At 38.7% G+C, this 23,696-nt stretch overlaps 2 protein-coding genes across 4 annotated transcripts in view; both read left to right on the top strand.

Moving 5' to 3' along the window:
- ATG12 (autophagy related 12) overlaps positions 1-3,480 on the top strand; it is a 10,315-nt gene extending 6,835 nt beyond the window's left edge. For 2 of the 3 annotated variants that reach the window (XM_036411211.2, XM_036411212.2), the window contains 2 exons: positions 1,920-1,982; positions 3,138-3,480. In XM_036411211.2, the coding sequence (XP_036267104.1) occupies positions 1,920-1,982; positions 3,138-3,197 (123 nt within the window). In that variant the 3' untranslated portion in view covers positions 3,198-3,480. The remainder of the gene's footprint in view (positions 1-1,919; positions 1,983-3,137) is intronic. The other variant, XM_036411213.2, reaches the window with a different exon arrangement.
- CDO1 (cysteine dioxygenase type 1) overlaps positions 1-23,696 on the top strand; it is a 26,468-nt gene extending 2,772 nt beyond the window's left edge. The window contains 8 exon segments of the mRNA XM_045571854.1: positions 10,630-10,909; positions 11,160-11,179; positions 11,182-11,285; positions 11,287-11,366; positions 14,454-14,531; positions 16,001-16,155; positions 21,719-21,888; positions 22,766-23,696. Of these exon segments, the coding sequence (XP_045427810.1) occupies positions 10,740-10,909; positions 11,160-11,179; positions 11,182-11,285; positions 11,287-11,366; positions 14,454-14,531; positions 16,001-16,155; positions 21,719-21,888; positions 22,766-22,795 (807 nt within the window). The 5' untranslated portion in view covers positions 10,630-10,739 and the 3' untranslated portion in view covers positions 22,796-23,696.

Raw genomic sequence — 23,696 nt, 5'->3', positions numbered from 1 at the left:
ACCTAAAGACAGATTCTTGTATCTGTACTAGAAGCCCAGTGCACGAATTTGTGAATGGATGGGGTCCCTCAGCCTGGCCTGCAATCGGAATCCATTGGGGCCAGGAGGCTGGGGGAGAGAAGGGACTTCAGAAGCTCCTGCATCGAGCATCTGCCCCTGGTCAGTGCATGTCATAGTACCAGTTGTTCGGTCGTTCAGTCGCTTTGGCTTTTTTAAGTATTTGTATTTAGAGCCAGAATTCAAACTTGGATCTGTTTCAGTAGAGACTCTGTTTTTAATTACCACATGAATCACTTAAGAGAGAAATGTAGGCATTATTTATTTTTATTACAGTTGATGACCCAAATAGTGTCCATCAACCAACTATTCTGATATTATTGGGTTTCAAAGGTTATATTAAGTCCAGGAAATTTTAGTCTTAGAATTAGACTATAGACAAAGGCAAATTGATAATGTTACCTGCAAATGTTTTTTTTCTAAAAGGAAACTTATCAAAAGCTACAAAAACAACTTTTGTATCTGCAGGAAATTTTTTAAGTACAGCTTTCCCCCACTATATTCCTATGAAACCTTTCCTAAGTCAAAATGACATAAAACAAAGAAGCAGTTACCATTAATTTATGTGAAAAAAACTTTGTGCATACCAAGATCCCCTCAACCTACAAAACCATAATACCCTTAATTATATCCAGTTTTATGCTAAGCATAACACCCTTATGAGCTCTCTTAGACATTCTGATATTTTAAGTCACATCTTGCTAACAGATGTATAAAATTGAGATAAAACACAGATGCTTACAGACACAATCCAAAGCTGTGGTGGCTTAATGCCAAGATGCAGAGTGTAGTTTCTAATGCTCATCTCACCATTTCTATAATGGCTCACTGCAAAACATGCTGAACGTTATTTTTGCTTTCTTAATAAAAGTGAAAATCCTCTTAGGATTTCTCAGTTAAAATAGGTACTGATGTAGGTCATTCATAACATGAACTTTCAAAAAGCAGAGGATACATGTATTAGAGTGTTTTAATGAAAACAGACTAAACTGAAACATTGAACAATGAATCCTTTAAAGAACAAGGTTATAAGGGCATTAGGTTTCATTATGTTACCATCTTAGTTAGTTATAAATGACTTTACAGTAGTGGCACCCAGCCTGGATTTCAGCACTTTTACAACTTTCAGTGGTGGTAAAGGTAAAAAAAAAAAAAAAAAAAAAAAAAATCAACTGTGTTATTACCCAAGAAAAATGTTCACACTATCTCAAATATTAGATTTCCTGATTTTATACTGTGTATGAAGTTTTGTTAGGAAAAATTCTGTCATTAAAATGAGTACTAGTTGGAAAAAGTAATACTTTTAGTAATTGCTTAAGTAAACCTTCAAAAGCTATTTGTAAACTTTATTTAAAAGTTTTCCGTTTTAGCCGGGACCGGTTTAGCTCAATGGATAGAGCGTCGGCTTGGGGACTGAAGGGACCCGGGTTCCATTCCGGTCAAGGGCATGTACCTTGGTTGCGGGCATATCCCCAGTAGGGGGTGTGCAAGAGGCAACTGATCGATGACTCTCTCTCATCGATGTTTCTAACTATCTCTCTCCCTTCCTCTCTGTACAAAATCAATAAAATATATTAAAAAATAAATAAATAAATAAATAAAAGTTTTCCGTTTTAATAAGTAGGAACCACTGCTCTAGGAGCAAAAAATGTGGTTTTATTCCTTCATGGAGGATGTAATCTTCATAAAGATCGCATTAGTTGACTAATTTTATGAGAAGTTGGAAAAGGAGTTTAAGGAAACTTCCTTCAATTTTGAAGACAAAGAATATGAAAGAGCTGGCTGATTGAACCGCAAAATAATCAGGATACCATTAAAAATTAATCACCTTTTTTTTTTTTTTTTTTTTTTTTTTTTTGCAGTTTATTTATGTGAATCAGTCATTTGCCCCTTCCCCTGACCAGGAAGTTGGAACCCTCTATGAGGTAAAATATAACTGCTTTATTTTTTTTAATGAAAGATGCACATCTGTGAATAGTATGATTTTTAATTCACATCATTATTTTAAGAGATGCTATTCTTAATTGCCTGTCAGGAAAAAAGATTACTTTCTTGTTTTCTGTTATATCTCTAACACCTTGAACATTTACTACCTCAATAAATTACTCAGTGATTAAAGAATTAAGGAATGAATAAATCACACAGAAGATGTATTTGAATGAATAATACAAACAGAAGATGTTCAGAAATAAAGCCTTCTTTTTGTCTAATGTGTTTCTTTTACATTTTTTATATAATTACTAATCCAGATTTGCTTCCAAGAAATTTAAAAGAAGACTACATAAGAATGATTTCATTCAACATCCTAACAGTTTGATGACAAAAATTATCGCTAATGTGTATACTATAAGTAGAAAACAGTATATACCATTAGAGTTAAGAGATACAGACTAAAGGGCAAGATAAAAATATGTAAGCCCATCCAGGCCTATGATGTTTAAAGGACAGGTTTTACTAAACAGGAGAGGCCTGGTTCATGGATTCTGCACCAGTGGGTTCCCTTGGGCTGGCCTGCAAGGATTGAGCTGAAACCAGCTCTCCAACATCCCCGCAGTGGTCCAGTATTCCGAGAGGGCAGTTCTTGGGTGACACACCCCAGAATCAGACTCCCTCCTCTCTGGGTCCAGGGTGTGGGTGAAGCAGATTCCGGGCCCACATTGCCCAGCAGCAACTAACCCGCAGCTGATTCCTCCAGGAATCGGGCTCCCTCCTCCCTTCTCTCTGGGTCCGAGATACAGGTGAAGCAGAATCAGGGCTGACGGTGTCCCAGCAGCAACCTCTAACCCATGGTCTATTTTGCGAGGAATTGAGCTCCCTCCTCTACTGGTTGGAGCATCTGCCCCCAGTGGTCATTGAAGATCATAGCTACCAGGTAAACAGTTGGAAGGTCACTTAGGCTCACATATATAGATTATGATTACTGACGTATTACAATAGCAACTTGCATCTTTTGAAAGAAATAGCTTTGTAAATAATTTATACCTACATGTATAAGGATATTTATGATACATGTAACATTTTTTCTTAGTTTCATCAAAGAATAGCAAAAATTAAGTTTTTTTTTTTCTTCTTTTTTGTAGTGTTTTGGCAGTGATGGTAAACTGGTCCTGCATTATTGCAAATCTCAGGCATGGGGATGAACGACAGAGAAAAAGATCTTGGTAACTAAAAATGAATCTTCACAAAGGACACAGCTCTTGATACTTACGGCAAGAAACTTGTGGATATGATCTTAGCATGTTATCTGCTAAGACCCATGTTTATGCATTTAAAAAATCCATAGAGTTGACTCACAAAAATGTGATTTGCATCAATACAGAAATCATTGTAAAATATTAACATTATATTCAGTACTACAACTATTGCTCCAGATACGCCTCCAGGATATTGAAAAGGAGACTAAGATTGTATATAAAGCCTCTTTGTTGTGTGTTTGTTTAACTTATCTTCATTAAAAATATTACAGATGTCCCTTCTTTTTCCCCATTGACCACTTTTTGGCTGCACAGGCCTTCACAACACTATTGTCTATGTCCATGGGTTATGCATATAAATTCTTGGTTAATCTCTTCCTACCCATACCCACCCCACCTGCCCTCTGAGATTTGACTGTTCCATGCTTCTATTTTGTTCACCAGTTTATTTTGTTCTCTAGATTCTACATATGAATGAGATCATGTGATGCTTGTCTTTCTCTTATTTATTTTGCTTAGCATAATACTCTCCAGGTCCCTCTGTGGTGTGTCAAAGGGTAAGAGATCCTTCTTTTTTTACTGCTATGTAGTATGCCATGGTGTAAATGTACCACATCTTTTTTTATCCTCTCATCTAATGATGGGCAGTTGGGCTGTTTCCAGATCTTAGCTATTCTAACTTGTGCTGCTGTGAACATAGGGGTGCATATATTCTTTCTGATTGGATTTTTAGGTTTCTTAGAGTATATTCCAAAAATGGGATCACTGGGTCAAATGGCAGTTTCATATTTTATTTTTGAGGAAACTCCATACTGTTTTCCATAATGACGGCACCATCTTCATTCCCACCAGCATGCACAAGTGTTCCCTTTTCTCTACATCCTCACCAGCACTTGTCATTTGCTGACAAAGGAGGCAAGAGCATATAGTGGAGTCAAAACAGTCTATTCAGTAAGTGGTGTTCGGAAAATTAGACAGATATATGCGAAAACATGAACTCAGATCACCAACTTACACCATACCCAAGAACAAACTCATAATGGTTAAAAAACTTAAATGTAAGTCTTGAAACCATAAAAATTCTAGAAGAAACCATAGCAGAATCTCAGACATCTCTTGTAGCAATATGTTTGCTGCTACATCTCCTAGGACAGGGGAAACAAAGGAGAAAATAAACAAATGGGACTACATCAAAATAAAAAACTGCACAGCAAAAGGAACCATCAACAAATGAAAATGGAACCCACTATAGGAGAATAAATGTGGCAATGATACATCTGATGGGTTAATATATGTAATGAACTCATACGACTTAACAAGGAAGACAAACCAATTCAAAATATGGGTAAAGCACCTAAACAGACACTTTTCCTGAGTGGACATACAGATGGCCAAGAAACGTGTGAAAAAATGCCATTAATCATCAGAGAGATGCAAATTAAAACAACAGATCACCTCACACCTGTCAGAATCAACAAAACCCCTTTTTATCAGTTCTCAAAATGACTGAAATTGTTTACTTGTAGAATTAGCACTGTAAGCCCAAACCAGTTTGGCTCAATGGATAGAGCGTCGGCCTGCGGACTCCAGGGTCCCGGGTTTGATTCCAGTCAAGGGCATGTACCTGAGTTGCGGGCACGTCCCCAGTAGGGGTGTGTGTAAGAGGCAGCTGATCGATGTTACTCTCATCAATGTTTCTGGCTTTCTATCCCTCTCCCTCTCTGTAAAAAATCAATAAAATATATTTTAAAAAAAAAAGAATTAGCACTGTAAAAGTCAGTTTAGTTTACTAAAAGATTATTTTTGTGCTGCTTCTGGGAAGTTCAGTTTGAGGTATGGGATATACTTTTTCTCGTATACACTTGTTTCTCCCGTATTATGAAAGAAAATCTCATTGACTTGCTGGCTTTATACCTTACATAGTCCAGTAGAGGGCACCCAGATGGCAAAAATAGGCAGTTTGGTTTCACATTTGCCAGATGATAATGGAGAACTGTTTGTAGCAAACATCTAGCCAAGAGAGCATGTATGTTGACCCACTGAAAGATTGCTTTAGAGAATATGCAAGGTTTAGATTTAATTGTTTTATTGTGAAAAAAAAATTTTTTGATAAATGAATCATGCACCTCTTTCAGTCCTTACATTTGATGATTTTGGAGACCCACTGCTTATGGCTATGGTGGTCTTCTGTCTCTTTTACAGTGTCAAAAGCACTCAAGTGAACGTGGCAACATCTTTGAGTTTTTATAATATATTTTTCAACTTGAAAATGCTCAAAGAAAAACTGAACAAAAGCCTTAGTTTTACATGTATTTCATGCCATAACTTCAAGTACCTTTTTTTAAATGCCATTAGAGATGAGATTTAACTTTTTAAAAATTCTGTTATGTTTGTAGTACAACATTAAAAAAGCATTCCAATAAATTGAATGGAATGTCCAAACAGGATCTAAAGTATGTACAAGAATTCTCTTAAGTGTTTGTTTTCAAAAGTAATGTACTTTATGATTAATGATCTGCTATACTAAGGAAGAATTCCATTTATAGTGATGAAATTGCTGTTCAGTTCTCATTTTCTGCCCAAGAATAAATTCTTAAGTCCCCTGATACCAGTGTTCCGATGTGATAAATTAATACAGTTAATAGTTAGCACTGGAATAGTACAGGCTGAATTGTACAAATTTATTTTGTAAGATTAGGTAAGAAATTTATATATATGTTGGAAGCTGGAAAGTGTATTTTTAAGTCAAATAGGTTGGATGTGGGAAAGATCTGTTCTCTAGCTTTATCAATTTATAGTTACTGAAGGATGTGAATATGTGTGTGTGTGTGTGTGTGTGTGTGTGTGTATATAACAAATAGCAAAAATGTGTTTAACTTAATATTTACCACTAAGGTTTTAAGTGATGGGATAGTTACTGCAATAATCAAAGCTATTTGAGTTTGAATTTGTGACATCAATTTAATTGTTCCTTTTTGATCTAAAGAACTTATTAATTAAATCTAAGTTTAGCTAAATATGTATACACATTGGTTTTTCCCCCCTAATAACCTTAAAGAATATAGTACAGGGCTTTACACTATTACAAACCGTATTTACACTATAATCTCTTTTTTTAAATATATTTTATTAATTTTTTACAGAGAGGAAGAGAGAGGAATAGAGAGTTAGAAACATTGATGAGAGAGAATCATCGATCAGCTGTCTCCTGCACACCCTCTACCAGGGATGTGCCCGCAACCAAGGTACATGCCCTTGACGGGAATCAAACCCAGAACCCTTCAGTCCACAGGCCGAAGCTCTATCCACTGAGCCAAACCTGTCTCGGCTACACTATAATCTCTTAATCCTTAGCCAAAGAATTAATTATTCTGTGCTAACTTTTCAATGCTTGCTTGAAAGCCTGGATCCCCTAAGTTACTGGGTGATGGAATTCACAAATAATTTTGCAGATGTCTGGTTTAAACTGTTAACTGTAATTGAATTTGGGGTGGGGGAAGGAGAGACTGAATACTCAGGTTATATTTTGTTTTTGATGTTCATGAGAAAATCACTGTCAGTAATTTCATGCTTTATCTTACTCTGCAAAGATGGTCTACAACATACAGAGGGCATGTAATTATTAGGATATTGTGCTTCTGTCTTTGAAGGTATCTACACCAAGAACTTCATGAGTTCCTCATATTTAGGGTATAAGGTAAGCTAAGAATATCTGTAATCAAAATAAGATTGGATACCTGACCAACTGGTGTAGCTTAGTGGTTGAACCAGGAGGTCTCAGTTCGATTCCTGCTCAGGGCACCCACATGGGTTGCAGGCTCTTTCCCCAGCGTGGTATGTGCAGGGAGTAGCTGATCAATAATTCTCTCTCATCAGTGTTTCACTCCCTCTCCCTCTCTGAAATGACTAAAAATATTTTTTTTTTAAGAGTGGATACTTCTTTGAATCTGAATTTCTAGAAGGAACCTTAAATATTATCTGCTCCAAGCAGATTAAAAAAAAAAAACAAACGGAAAAGAGCAGACTATGCCTTCGATTGTATGGCAGTTTAGTTGCATTAGTTTTTTTTTCCAAAGTGGAAAAGTGCATTGTTCAAGGGAAGGGGTATGACAATCACCTTTCAGACAGCTTCATTTTTCAAGAATTATACTGGGTAAGCTTCTGGCACCAAGTAAGTCAGCTACAGACCACATAATGGGAGGAAAAGTCTTCAAAAAGCAGTACAGCACGTTTAGTCTTACAAGTACTATTTCCCTAATCATTATTCAACCCACACTCGGATTATTCACTATTCTCTGAATGTGCCTTGTCTTTTCTGTTTCTTAACCCATTGTATGCCATAAACATCTGTAGACACAAATGTTGGACATTCCCCACAAGTCACTTGGATCTATAAAAAAAAAAAAAAATTTTTTTTCCTAAGTGGCAGCCCTGCCCAACTTTAAAATCATTTTTAATGAGAATTTTCAGTGGAAAATACTAAATATTACCTGAATTGCAATTTATTTTTATAATATTCATTGCAAATTTATTTTTTTAATTAAAAATACTGTGGTGTAGGGGGATGGTTTCCATTTTGATGCCGTAGCACTTAACTGGTTTAATCTGCTCATAAAATTCAGTTATGGAAGTGCACTGACTTTCCCTGTCATATCCTGCCTCTGCCTAATATTGTAATGCTTCCTTAAAGCTTGTCTGAATCAGTCAAGGGGAAGGTACTCTCTGGTCTACAACATACAGAGAGCATGCAATTATTGTTAGAACAGTTACAGTGCACTACACACTATTGCAGCACTGCTGTATACTTCCTTATAAATATTGTGTCCCACACCCTTTCATGATTGTAATGTCCCTAAAAATGGGATTTGGGGTTTTTTATTTGGTAACAACACATGTAATACTTTGTGATTTGCCTTACACATACCTAATTAGTAATTCATTATAAACTGAATGAAATTAAGTGTGACTTTCAAAGTTTAATTTAACTTTGAAAAGCAATAATAAAGCTAATTTGTGTAGAATGGTCTCCACCTTACTCCTGACCTCCATTAGATTCCTAAAACCCTGGATAGAACTGAACCCTATGGATATTGTTTTTTCCTATACATACATACTTAGGATAAAAGTTTCCCATACATAGGTACCTATGCATACATATAAATTAGATACAGTAGGATTTAATAATAATAGAACAATTATAACAATACGATGTAATAAAATATGTGAATGGTGTCTCAAAATACAGTTTTCACCCTTCTTGTGATGATGTGAAATGGTACAATGTCTGCATGTTGAGATGCACTCCCATATCAGCAAAAGCTGAAATCCTAGCAAGGTCGTTTGTGATCAGTCCCCACCTGCAAAAACTGCCATGCATATCCATGTTCATCTGTGTTATTCAAAAACTACGCTTGCTCCCATCTTAGGGCTTTTGCACTTACTGTTTCCTCTACTTGGAAACTTCCCTCAGAAAACTGGGTCTCACATCTTTCAGTCCTTGATCAAATATCATCATCCAGAGTGTTCCCCTAGGCCCTCTCTAAAATAACACCACCCTCAACTGTCCTCCCCCTGCTTTAGTTTTCCTCCATTGTAAACTGTTTACAGTATTTGTGTCCACTTCATGTATACTGTATGTAATATTTCTTGGTGTATCTACCCGTCCCCTCTCCCCCCACCCCCATTAGAACATAAACCCTCTGAGAGCAGAGACTTAGTTTTGTGAGCAGAGCTTGGCATGTAGTGCATGATTTTAAAAATAGATAGATAGCTGTATATTCACAGTACAGACCTCTCTTCTGTTCCCTCCTTTGGATACCCACCCCATGTCAATGACTGTCTTAAAATGTGTAAATCATTGCCCTGAGCAATGCAGAGTACAGTAGAACTACCTCTGGATCTAAGTATTAAGTTATTAGATCCTCTAGTTGCAACACATCACAAAAGGTTGGCTTTCTACCCAAAGTCCTTTCTGAACAATGGTGATTGAGCTGTCATTTGTACTTCCGAAGAACATTGTTAGCACAATTTGTACATAATATATACACTCATACATACAGGGGTGGGCAAAAATAGGTTAAATTACCAGCCATCACTACTTAAAAGATAAGTAATAATCATTCTATAATAATAATGCCAATGAATATAATAATAAGTTTCTGTGTACTCACAACTGTAAACCTACTTTTACCCACTCCTGTATATACATACGTTAAAGCAAAAGTCTAAAAGAAGAAAAAAGACTAGTCTTCCAGAAGTTTAGACCATTAATAATCTTGAATCCAAATTATTTCCTGAGTCCATTAATGAGAAAAAAGGAATCTACACTTGCATTTCTTCTGTCCCTCACGTTTTTCTTATTTTCATTCATACTTAATTTGCCTTGTTCTCAAAGCACTGCTTCTAGAAATAATGTATTTAAATAGTCTAGAATAACCCTTTATTGCTTTGGGAGAAGAAGAAAAATACCACGCACACACAGCATTTCCTTTCACGTGAATTGAAACGTCAGGTCTTTACACTGAATAATTTTTAGGTAATGTTTGATTTTAAAACGGTATCTGGCCTAGTACCGATTTATTTGCTAATCTAGCTGGACAGCCGAGTCTCCTTTGTCAAAATGTACTTTGAGTACACAATGCAATAGTACAAATGATGTACTATAGAATTGTACACCTAAATCCAATGTCATGCCAGTAAATTCAATAAAAGGTGGTGTGTTTTTTAATGGTTAAAGGAAGACTCATTTTCACCTAGCCTGAAGCTTATTATCTAGAGTTTCAATCGCTCAAAACAGATCTCCATCTTGGAAGTGGAATCCATCCTCAGCCTTCCCAAGCTCTTCATAGTTCCTGGGCTCTCTCTGACAGGTAGGGCCCCCTGCCTTCTTCAGCATCTGCCCCCAGGCGTTCTCGCCCGAACCCGCGGTCTGCATCCCAGGGTGTGAAACCCCGGTGGCCGAAAGGAGCCGCTGGGAACGCCGGCAGCGGCGGCGCGTGTGGAAAGCGGTGGGGATGGGAGGCCAAAAGGAGCCTGTCACCGTGGGGGAGGGATTGCGCGCAGCCCGCGAGGGAAGGGCTCCGGAGGGCTGCATTGCTCGGAGGGCGGACGCTCTCGCCGTGGCCACCACCTTCCTCAGGTCGCACCCCGCCTCTCCCCGCCCTCCGAGGGCCATTGGTACATTCCCGCGGGCTCCGAGAGCTTAAAAAGGGCCCGGGAGGCTACAGCGTACGGGTTCGGTCCCGATTTGTGTACTCCGCACGTTCTACGAGATCGCAGATCCACACCGACCCCGTGGGGGTGTCTCTTGATAATCTTGGCCAGGGATTCTTTGGGCTGTGGCTTTCAAGTGTCTGGGGTTTGTGTGTGTGTGTGTGTGGCTGTCTGGCTGGCAGCTGGGGTCCCTCGTCCCCGGCTCCTAGGCTCGCTCAGCTCCTGCGCTGAAGCCCGGCCGTGAGAAAGGCGTGCGCGCCGCCGATTCTGCAAAGGATGGAGCAGACCGAGGTGCTGAAGCCCCGGTCGCTAAACGACCTGATCCGCATCCTGCACCAGCTCTTCGACGGCGAGGAGGTCAATGTGGAGGAGGTGCAGGCCGTCATGGAAGCCTACGAGAGCGACCCCGCCGAGTGGTCCGTGTACGCCAAGTACGACCAGTACAGGTGAGCGCTCCAGCCCTGCCCGCCGAGGATCGCGGGCCTCCGAGCCCGGCCGTGCGCCGCCGGGGTCTGCGGAGAGGCGGGCGTGGTGGGGAGGGTGAGGGGGTGGGAGGGTTTTGCCTCGGGAGAGTGCAGGCCCCATCGCGCCCAGCGCCCCCGGGCCTCCTCCGCCGGCCCGGCTCGCCCTTCTGCGTAGGGGAGGCAGCCGCCTGTCTCCAGGTTTCCGTCCTTTTCTCCCGTGTCCACCTCTCAGCTTCCCAGCCGCCTCTCCTTCCGCCCCGGCCTCGGGTGCAGAGCCCTGGGGAGCCGACTGGCCGGACTGACGGAGGCTGATGCTCCCGGGGAGACCTGCATCAGCCATCCAGGAGGAAAGGGTAACTAACGGTGGGGGCACAATTCCCCGCCGCTGGCTCTCCATCACTTCGCCCTCTGTGGCCTGCAAGCAAGCACCTGCCAACAGGCGTGTGTGTGTGTGTGTGTGTGTGTGTGTGTGTGTGTGTGTGTGTGTGCGCGCGCGCGCCTTGGAGTTGTCAACTGCTCGTTTTCAGTTTGTGGTGACCCCTCTCCCAAACCAGTTTAAGCTCCTAGACTATGGTTTTATTTAAACACACTATTGATTCGCGAATTAAAGGACTGACTCTCGCTTCTCCCCACGCCCCCTCCCCCAGCAGTATGCTTTCTCTTATGCTCAGTTCTGAGGATCTGGAATGTAAATGGAAGACCGCTGCTTCCCAGCTGTGCTAGAGTGAGATGCCCTGGGAGGCCCGGTCCTCTGCAGAGGTGGCTTGGTGATGAAGTAAAAATGAATCTCGACCGGTCGGTCCTCTGAGGCCACGAATGAAATTTAGTCACTCCGAAGAGTGAGAGGTTCTTTTCTGAGAGGTAGCTAGCGCTTGAGTCATTGTGATTAGCTGGGTTGAAGCGGAGAGTTGAAAGAAAAGAATAAGGAAAGACTAAGCTTTCCTTGGGAGCAGATTCTATTAGTCGATTCACAGAACATACTTATGGCTTTTAGTAAAGTTTTGTCGTCAATGTCTCTAGGAAATTCTTTTGTTCCTATCAACTCAGTTCTTCTGTGGCTGCCAATAAAGTTACCAGAGTCTAGTGTGTTTTGTTGTTTTGTTTTTGTTGTTAATCCTCACCTGAGGATATTTTTTCCATTTACAATATTTTTACTTATATATTTATTTTCAGAGAGAGTGGAAGATAGGGGAGAGACAGAAACATTGTGTCCTTGACCATAATTGAACCCAGGACACTTCAGTTTGAGGGCGGATGCCCTATCCACTGAACCAAACTGGCCAGGGCAGAGTCTAGTTTTTTTAATTTTGCCATTAGCTCCAAGTAATTGAGGGGTTATTATGGGCCAGATGCTATTGCAGTCACTTTACATGTGTGTTAACTCATTTACCTCGACAGCCCTACGAGATTGGTACCATTCTTATCCCTATTTTACAGGTGAGAAATGATAAGCAATAAAAAGTTTGGATTACCTGTGCAAGGTCATACTTATGTCAAGAAGTGGTACCAGGATCCAAATGAGCATTATTGTTCCAGAGCCCACTCTCTAAACCACTATTAAACTTTTGCAGACATATGGTGTACAATAGTGGTTTTCTTGTTCTGCCTAGAGATATTCTTGGTCAAATGAAATTAATTAACCAGGCTGTAAGTGCGCTTAATCTTTAGAACACATGTGTCAAACACAAGGCCCGCGGGCCAAATCCGTCCCACCAGGCCTTGCAATGTGGCCCACACCGCGCTGTCATCACTGCACTCCGCTGCGTTTCCATCACAATGACAGTTTATGACTGTTCAGTAAACCATTCGGCCCGCGATTTAGGCTGGATTTTAGATTTTGGCTCCTTCTCTGATTGAGTTCGACACCCCTACTTTAGAACAAGGATATTTCCAGGGGCCTTGATTTATAGCGATTGATAAGCTCCAAACCATTTGAAATGCATCTGCTTGGATTGATTATTCCACAGGTATCTGAGATACAGCTCACTTAGATAGTAGGTGGGTGGGTAGGTGTTCGGGGGAGGAGAGAGGAAGGGAGAAGGGAGAGCAGAAATCATCAATTCGATAGTATTTTCTGCCTGTGCATGTCCAAACACTGAGGAATTCTGATCTCTGACCTTGGGAAAGCCAAAGCAGAAGAACCAAGACAGAGAGTGTTCCAGTGCACACCAGACAGTGTATTCTCTGTTGGAAGCCCCGGAGAAACCAGAGTGATGACCCTGAGACCCGTGGAGGGAGAAGTAGGATCCTGGTACAGGAACCAGGTTTACTGTGAACTAAAGGCACAGCCCCTTGCCAGGTCATAAATGATGATGGCTGAAATCTAAAGAGCATCTACTAATCACCTCCCTTTACTAATCCTGCTCTGCCAGTAGCTGGCCTTCTGTTGGGGGAGGATGGGCCAGGTAGGACTTAAGTGAACAGATGACCAACTGTATGAACAAACCCTGCCCCAGAAATGGGGTAGAGATTGCTTTCCTTAAAAGTGATGGTCTAAATGAATGTCATAAAGCTTTGCTAATTAGATGACATCCTCAGTACCTCTTGGACCAATAGAAACTTTAAAGTTGAGTTTTATTTTCTGATGGTGTGGTTGTGGGTTGTTTTTGGATCAGGATTTATTTATTTATTATTATTATTACTATTATTTTGCTTATTACTGTCTTTTCATCATTGTAAAAGGTTTAGAGTGTTACCTTCTTAATATAGTGTCCTACATTCTAATGCTTAGAACAACTCCCCGCTTCCCAGCCCCTTCCCCCCCCCCCCCCCCCCACACACACACACCGTTTGTGGAAGACTTTTCATTAAGGGTACTTTTGAATGTGGTTTGTATCTGGGCTACAGTAAAACTTAAGGAGAATTCTAGAACAGCTATTTAATAAAACCTTGTTTCTCAAATTCAGGTTTATCTACCCCAAAGAAAACACATGACAATACAATAGCAACATTCTTGCCTAGGTCACTAACGAACTTTGCAATTACCTTCTGTGAGAAACTTTTTTTCAATCTCAGGCAGTCACATGGAGAATAAAGAAATTTACTTCATTTCCTGTTAACTTTTCCATGACATTAATTAAAACTGAGCAGCTGTAAATACAGTGATTCAAAATATAAAAATGTCCAAAATGAACTGGGAAAAATATTTTTGATCTGTGCTGGATTAAAAAAAACCACATTCAGCCTGTCTGGCGTTGCTCATGGTTGAGTGTTTACCTATGAACCTGGAGGTTATGGTTCCATTCCCAATCAGGGCACATGCCCGGGTTTCGGGCTCTGTCCCCAGTTGGGGACATGCAGGCAGCAGCCAATCTCTCATTGATGTTTCTGTCTCTCTCTCTCCCTCTCCCTTCCTCTCTGAAATCAATAAAAATACATTTTTAAAAAAAGAAAGAAAACCACATATATACTTGCTTAGAGGTAAAAATAGTAGCATCTGTAAATGAATGATACTTTGTGACACACTTATTTTTACCAGTGCTTGTTTCATCAACCAAATTCAAACTTCTGAATATATTCCTTTCAGGTACACCCGAAATCTTGTGGATCAAGGAAATGGAAAATTTAATCTGATGATTCTATGTTGGGGTGAAGGACATGGCAGGTAATACAACTATTCACAGATTTTTATTACCGTGTCTATTCCAGAATATGCAGCGTACAGTGCCAGGCTGGCCACAAGTCTTGAGAGAACTAACAAATCTCATTTTATAATTATTTGTCCCCTAAGCCTAATAACAAATCTCATGGGAATTAGCCTAAAGGGTTTAGGCATACACCATGAATATCAAAACCAGCCCCCAAAATGAGTAGGTGGTAACCAGTTTAACTTATTCTCTCTCCAAACTTTTATGTGATTGTGCTAAAACTTGACTTTTGTAGTTTGAAGTGTGTAAATAATTTTGGGACTAAAGACCTAAATGTCCAGATTTGGAGCTAGAAAAGCAATACACAAATTGGGACAATTTCTTTTCACTTCAAGTTTTTCTTTATATAGTGAGTAAGGCAATTAAACTAATACCAATTCTTTGAAATTTGGTTCCTTAATTGTTCTTCGTTTAAATATTTGCCAGCATTATTACCAATTGAGTATTAGTATCTCTTTAAACAGATCCTTCTCAGTCTTTTGAGAATGGTGAGACAATAATCCAGACCCATTTTTGATGGGAGAAAGGAAACAGGAATTTATAAAGTTTTGGAAAATTAGGTTTATAGAATACATTTATTCACTCATGTAGAATGGAGCAATTTTCCCTTATTCAATATTTTTTCAAAGTAGATTACATATAAAGAATAAGACTAGGCTCTGTGAATTTTAGGAAACAAGTTCTTCCTATGGTACAGATATATATATATATATATATATTTTAATCAACCCTAAAGCTCATCTTACTTAATAAACTTAAATACTATTTACTATAAGCTTGTATGAATATATCATTTTCCCAAATCAAATCTGCTTCATTTCCTCCACAAATATTGGGATGTAATCACAGGTAGGGCAGTCTAAATCTACAGAATGTTAACATTATGTGTATATTACAGTATAGGTTTAGGATGGTGGCAATAGATACGTATACCTTTTGTCCCCCAAAGGAAGGATAAAAAAGAGAAAACCTGGGAAAAATTATTAAATGTCAAGTGATCTTCTCAGTGTGATGCAATGATTATAGATGATTATTTTTTGTCCTTCCTAAAAGTTCTCCAGTGCAGTTTTTTAACCAAGTTTTAGTGCAGCTTAACTGAGTTATTAAAAGCTGTATCTTGAAGAAGATAAAAGATTGCTGGTTTTGTGTTTCTCTTACAAAAGTAGTATTCTAACAGGGTTTGAAAAAATTAACTGTTCTTAAATAGGGGATATGGATGAAAACTGTTGCTTTTATATACATTGATATTGAAGACATTTTTCTCTATAGTGTACAATATTGAATTATAAATTGATGACATTTCAAAATTCAGCTGAAATGGATTTTGTCTTGGGAATGTGCAGCTTTCAGCTCTGGGCTGACTGTTACTGCACGTCTGGGTACTGGAGCCTCTACTGAGTTCACTTGTCCTTTTGTGTCTATATAGCAGTATCCATGACCACACCAACTCCCACTGCTTTCTGAAGATGCTGCAGGGAAATCTAAAGGAGACATTATTTGACTGGCCTGACAAAAAATCCAATGAGATGATCAAGAAGTCTGAAAGAATCTTGAGGGAAAACCAGTGTGCCTACATCAACGGTAACATCCAATAGCTTTTTCTAAGGGCAAGTGGGAAAAACCTTTAACTCCCATCGGAAATATTGGTTACTTACACATGTGCAGTAGAACTTGGATCTTGAAGTCACTAATTTAAAATGCTTGGAAAATGACCCGAGAGCAGTGGGTTTTGCTTTTTAAAGGTTTGCATGTGGACTAGAATCACTTATTGGAAACACATGCTTGTAGACTAGTGCTGACTGAAATGTCATTTGCATGCCAAATCTTAGGACAGTTAGAACTGATATGAATTTATGTATGTAGAGTCTTCTAATGAAGGTGGGAATAAATAAATATAACAACAAATTGATGTCTCTCTCTCTCTCTCTCTCTCTCTCTTTCTCTCTCTCTCTCTCTCTCTCTCTGTCTGTCTTTCTCTTCTTCTCCGTCCCCTCCCCTTCCTCTGTCTCTCTAAAATCAATGAATAAAAAACATTTAAAAAAAGAAAATGTAAAGCAATGTTCTAGAAGTAGTTATGAATGCTAGCTAGTCCTTATTTTTATAAAATGCATATACTTAAAAGCATATTCTCAAGGGAAACTTTGCAAAGCTCATTATTCAGCAGTGATTTATAGATCTCTCACTAAGAATTCATTCTTTCCCCTAACTGTGATATGGAAAACCAAATGCTTTTTAGGGGAGGTGGTGATTAACATCTGTATTCTTAAAGGGGATAATAACTTTCCAGAAAGCTTTGTTATGCTTATATGAGATCATTTATTCCCATTTACAGATGAAGTTCCAACACACAGGAAGGTTAAATAACTTGTCCACATTACTCAACTTTTAAGTGGCAGCCAGGATTCTAACCTAAGCAATTTGATTCCCAAGGCCATACTCTTATTGGATGCTATTTCACTTACATATAATAAGGTATTGTAGAGATTTTTCTGGCAAACCAGGATCTTGTTTAAAGACAGACATTGGCCTTGGTACTGACTTAAATCTGATCATTCTTTTCAGAGTACACTTAGAAAGATCAGATTACAAAGTGGGTCCCCGTTATCTGAGGGGTGAACTTTCTAAGACACCCCTCCCCCACCCCCAGTGGATACCTGAAACTGTAGTTAGTACTGAACCCTATATATACTATGTTTTTTCCCTGTACATGCATACCTGGGATTAAGTTTAATTTATAAATAAGGCACAGTAAGAGTAAAAGCAATGATTAATGATAAAGTAGAACAATTACAGCAATATACTGTAGTAAAAGTTATGTAAATGTGGCATGTGTGTGTGTGTATCTGATAACTAAGATAGCTACTAAGTGACTCTGTACTCTGGAGCCTGTACAGCTGGTTGGACAAAGGGATAATTCACATCTGGGTGGGATGGAGCAGGATATTTTTACCACACTACTCAGAACAACATATAATTTAAAACTTATGAATTGTTTATTTTTAGAATTTTCCATTTAATATATTCAGACCATGGTTGACTGCAAGTAACTGAAACTGCAGAAAGTGAAATTACAGATAAAGGGGACTACTGTATGGGAAGTTTTTCTTCTCATTCACAGAACACAAGGTGTTAGTTTCTTAGATAGCAGGAAACTCTTGAGGGTTGCTATATAATATATGAGGCACACCAGATTTTCAAGAACAAGTTTGTTGCCTATATAACTCACAGAAAAGCAAAAAGCCTTTCAGGAGACTTACTTTTAGCAAGTCACAGACTCTGTGTGAACCTAGAAAGGTCTTGAAGAATAGGTAAAGAGTCTACAATGCAAAGAGCATAGGAGCCAAACAGATATGGTAAGTGCATGCTACAGGCTGGGAATCAGGCTTGGGGACTGGTGTGTACAAGCCACAGGGGAGCAACAGGCACCCAGCTCCAGCGAGATCATCCTGACTTCTTTTTCCATAGATGTTTATGGGACAAAATTTGCCAGTTGGTAAAATATTGGGTGGAATAAGCTAAATATTTCTGTAGACTAATGACTCATATGATTAAAAATCACATATTTACAACCTTTTATTTTTACCAGTGCAGGAAGAGTACAGATGGATACTGATCAGTGGGAAGGATGTTTTAAGTACAGGGAAGAGCATGAGTGAAGGCATAGTCACTGCAAAAAAACCAAACAAACAAACAAAAAAAACTTGTCAGGAATGGTCTGCCTGGAGGGAAGAAGGAAGAATGGGCTTGGATGGGAGTAGTGGAAGAGTGGAGTGAGATCAGGTCCCAGGCCTACAAGGCCAGCTTCAAATAAGAGCTTGATTTGGTGTGCAGAATTTTACTTGGGAATATCTTGATCAATATGGTAGCAGTGTGCAACACAGTGGGGAGGAAAGGGAGAATTGGGGCAAGCAGACCAAGTTACCTATTGTCATAGAAAAAAGATGGACATGGCCAGGATCAAAGTGGCATCCATAAGTATCCCCAAGTGCAGAATTACTGTGACAGAGGGTACACTATGGGGGCAAAGAAAGGGAGGCAAAGACAAAAATAATAATGCTGGAATTCTTAACAATTGGGATCAGACATGATTCTCAGGAACTTCTCTTAACGGACAGGCAACTAGTTTTTGTAGGGCCTTTGCTTACAGATTGTCCAGCATGCATCGAATGGTGTATGTATTTGCAATTGGAGAAACAAATAATTTGTGTAGGGACAGTCCGTTCTTAAGAATATTGAACTTTTGTTCAAGATTGTGCTTCAGCCAGTATCTTATGAACGAAGTAAGCTTTAGAATTAAAGAGTTTACGGATCTGAGAATCAGGCCCCATTTTTAGAAATGAGGAAAACCGGGGGTTCTAGAAGTTGTGAGTTGTTTCAGGGAGTAGAACCTAAGTCTTTTGCTTCTAGTCTTTGTTCTTTATCATGCAACTTCATGGAGCTAGATCATAAAGCATAAGGCCAAATTGGGCGCCTACAGTAGCTACACTAATTTACACTGAATTCCTTCCTTGACTAATCCTCAAATCCCCTCCTAACTATAAATTTTTACTCAGCATATTTTTTTCAATCACATATTGTTTCATTATTTCTTTATTTTAATCTTCTTTGAGACATCTCCTCCAGGGCCTTTTGACCAGCTTCAATGTGGATTGGTTGATCTCAAGGCCAGAGCTTCACTGTCATCCTAGGGTTCCCTCACATCATCCAGGCTTTTCCTTTGCCACCTTCTTTGGCTAATCCCCTTGTTTTCTGATCTCACTTTTGCCCAGTTCCAGGCCTTTGTTTTAGTGGAGCATGTCCTCCAGTTGCTCTATGAGAAAGGGTTCTGGAAAGGAATTTTTTGAGACCTTATATATCTAAAATCTCTATATTCAACCCTTGCAATGTGATTGCTAATTTATCTGGATATGGAATTCTGACCTGACGATCACATTTTCTCAGAACAATGGAGGTAAAGCCTTATTGTTTAGTTTTTTGTCTTAAAAGAATTATTATTGATTTGAGAGAATGAGAAAAACATTGATTTGTTGTTCTACTTTTTTATGCATTCATTGGTTGATTCTTGTCTGTACCCTGACCTAGGGATTGAACCTGCAACATTGGCATATCAGAACAGCACTCCAACCAACTGTGATACTTAGCTAACGCTTTCAGTCTTCTTGTTGAAAAATCTACTGACATTCTGATTATTGAATCTTTCTACGAAACCTAATTTTCCTTTTTAGAAACTTCTGAGATGTCTTTTGTTATATTTTCTCTGTCTCCAATTTATAGTGATTTATACCAAGTTGCATGATTTTCATTTATTGTGCTGAGTACTCAGTGGGTTCTTTCAATCTGGAAATTCATGTCCCTCTATTCAAGTAAATATTGTCTAGTTATTTCTTTGACTTCATTTCTTTTTCTCTATTTATGAAATTCTCATTACTCAGCTCTTAAACTTCCTCTTGATTTACTTTCTTTCCTATTTTCTATCTGTGTTATTTTGTTCTTTAGTCTTCCTCCGCTTCCTTAGTTTTTCTTCCAATCTTCCTATTCAGGTTTTTATTTCTAAAAGCTCCTTTTAGTCTCTGTTGTTGTATTTTTTTTAAAATAGTATTTTGTCTTATCTCTCTAAGGATATTAATGATACATTTGTTTTTTAAGCCTTCTCTTGAATTGTGTTTGTCTCTAGCTGCTCTTTTTAGGTTGCTCTTGCCTCTGTGTTTCATACTAGAGAACTTGCTCAAATGTCTAGCGACCTTGGCTGTGTGCTAATATTTAAAAACAGGGGCAAAAAATACCAGCTGGTAGTTCTAAACACTGGACTTCATTCTAGGATAATCTGGCAGAGCTTTTTTTCTGGATGAACAACCAGTGGCAGTTGTTCTTTGTTCTTGAGCCAATCAGATTCCCTGGAAACTGCTTCCCATCTCCTTCCTGAAGAAGAAAACTCCTATCTGGAAGCGTTCGGGCAGCTATGTGGTGAAGAAAGGGGGACTCTTCTCATTCAATATGTAAACTTTCACTTTGGTCACCTCTTTTTCACCGGTCCTGATCTATTATATTCTTTCTAGAGACCAGATCTCAGACTTCTACCAAAAGGAAGGAGAGGGAGAAGTGGTAAAAGGGATTGAGTCTCTAAACTGAAATAGCCTTTTAACCAGTTCTTGTATTTTTAGTCCCATCTACTTCCCCATATTCAGAAATACCCATGCTCCCAATTCCTGAGCTGTTTGGGCGGGGAGAGGGAGTTTCACAATATAAATCACTTTATTTCTTGGCTATCTCCATGTATGAATGAATATTTAGCTTTCTTTCTCCTGCAAAGCTTTTTCATCTATAGTTAATGACAAACAACTCAGGTTTTAACTGAACGGGTCCATGTATACCCAGATTTAAAAAAAATAAATAAATACCTGTAATGTTTTCAATTCGAGGTTGGGGGTCCACGGATGTGGAGGGCTGATTGTATGCTTTGATGAATGCTATTTTATAAAAGGGAGTGGGGGACTAGAGCATCCTCAGATTTTCATAATCATACGGGGGCCTGGAACCAATTCCCCCTTGATACTTGGGGACAACTTAAGTTTTGAGAGAGTCAAAAGTTAAATGTGGATTTTTGACTATAGGATGTGGGAGTTGGCACTCCTAATGCCCATGTTGTTCAAGAGTCAACATTCAAGCTTTTAAATTTTTGTTAATGTTTTCTCTTTCTTTTTAAAAAAAAAATATATTTTATTGATTTTTTACAGAGAAGAAGGGAGATAAATAGAGAGTTAGAAACATAGATGAGGAGAGTCATCGATCAGCTGCCTCTTGCACGCCCCTTACTGGGGATGTGCCCGCAACCAAGGTACCTGCCCTTGACCGGAATCAAATCTGGACCCTTCAGTCCGCAGGCTGACGCTCTCTCTATCCACTGAGCCAAACCGGTTTCGGCAATGTTTTCTCTTTTTCTATGTTTTTTTATGCCTTTTTTAGTCTTTTACTGACATTGTAGGATGTTTACAGGAAATAAGAGAGTGCATGTGTCTTATTATCTTTAACAAGAAATTCCATTCCTAATGTACCCAATTGATTTATAATCTTAGGTGATTGACAAAATTTTTACTTACAGCAATCCTCTAAAACTCTTCATCTGTTCTTCTTGGTTGTTGTTTAGATTCCATTGGCTTACATCGAGTAGAAAATATTAGCCATACGGAACCTGCCGTGAGCCTTCACTTGTACAGCCCACCTTTTGATACATGCCACGCCTTTGATCAAAGAACAGGATACAAAAACAAAGTCACCATGACATTCTATAGCAAATTTGGAATCAGGACCCCATTTGTAAGTATAATTTCTCTCCTTAATTTAGTGTTTCGTGGGTTGGTAAGATTACACTGTATTAATTGCTTTTCTTTTTTTGTTCTAGATATTTCTTAAATATTTTAAGTATTCTCAAAGATTAAATGAACTTTAACTTAGGGGAAATGCTCCTTATAAACTAATTCATTAACTTTGGAGACTATGTTTTCAATTTATAAATAAATCTAAATTAGATGCAAAGATTTACTAAGTTCCAGAGTATGCTCATTTCCAAAGAAAATTTTTTCATTTATTAGAGAAATAAGAGTGCAATATATTTGATATAACTTCAGCTGTGACTTATTATTAATCTGTCTAATTTGCTAGGACAACACAAATAATTTGCAGAGTTAACCTTTCCAAAGTTTGAGACCTTATTCAATTACGCAAATAAAGAAACATGCCTATTTTGATTGCCAAATTACTTTTTCTTTCAGTAGTGCTGCTATTCAGACCACAAATAAACGACTGTAGACTAGCATGTTCCCCTTGAGGAACAGGTGCTTCCACCTAAAAATAGTAAGGCAACCAATGGTAATATGTTGTGGCAGTCTTTTACCTCTGGTGAAATAAGTGGGCTATTTAGAGGAATGTAAAGATTGAAAATAATTCTCATGAATCTTACAGAAGTGCAGCCTTTGAGAAAAGCCAGAGCATAATTTCCTCAAGTGATCGCCCTGCTTTGTTTTCAGCATTCTGATTCCCAAGAGCTACTCTTAAGACAGGAACAAAACAATAGGGCTCCATTGCATAGCTGAGTTTCCATACACTGATAAGAAAGCAGGACTACTTAGAACAAGCTGAAATGTCTGGAATGAAGATTCTTACACAGCTTTCTTTTTTTTCCTCCTTCTTACAGGCAACTACAGGATCACTGGAGAACAACTAAAGAGCACCCAGCCCTCTACGAGCTGTGCAAAGTTTTGCCTTCAATGGGAAGGCTTCTCACCATTTGCTGTTCACTTTACAAAGCCAATACTTAGGTCTCCTGTAAGGCAGATGCTAATTATAAGGCATGAAGGAAGCAAATAGTGCCCTAAGCAACTATAGAAGAAAAATCTCACTAAAGAAAAAAAAAAAAAAAAAAAGGCTTGTGATTTTTAAAGGCCAAATCAAGTACTCTCCTGGTCTTATTCTTTAAATCAGGGGTGGGAACCTTTTTTCTGCCAAGGGCCATTTGGATATTTATAACATCATTCTCTGGCCATACAAATATCAATTTAAAAATTAGACCTTTATATTTGGTCAAACATTTAATTAATTCAGCTCTACTGCCTTGGCAGGGCTAGACCAAATGATTTTGCAGGCTTTACACGGCCTGCTGACCAACGTTTCCCACCCCTGTTCTAAATCTATTGGAACCAGACTGGGAACGTCAGTGAAGGGTTTTATAGCTTTTGGGAGCACTCTGGTCTCTGAACTATAATTAGCAATATATAAAAACTATAGACATCAAATGCCTGCCTTGTGACTTGGATAACTAAATGTAGATGTCTTTAGTATACTTTGTATGTTCTTAATATTTGAAGAGAATTTTTGGAATCTGTGGATTTTATTTTTACAATCATATTTTACAAATTCCTGTTCTATAAACAATGGGGTTTTGTAGATAGAGAAACTTAAAGTACTTTGACATTTGGTAATGAAATGAAGGGCAAAGGATTTAGAAAAGTAGATGTATTCAAACCCACAACAAACCAAAAACATAAACTCATGTCTGGTATGTCCAGTGGCCATAGTGAAAGACTTTGTACCAGTCTCAAATTCTAATAAAACTGGATTTGAATACA

The sequence above is a fragment of the Pipistrellus kuhlii genome, unplaced genomic scaffold, assembly GCF_014108245.1.
Source record: "Pipistrellus kuhlii isolate mPipKuh1 unplaced genomic scaffold, mPipKuh1.p scaffold_m20_p_4, whole genome shotgun sequence".
Lineage (NCBI taxonomy): Eukaryota > Metazoa > Chordata > Mammalia > Chiroptera > Vespertilionidae > Pipistrellus > Pipistrellus kuhlii.
Note: the sequence above shows the minus strand (reverse complement) of the source record. Positions and strands in the feature narration are given on the sequence as shown.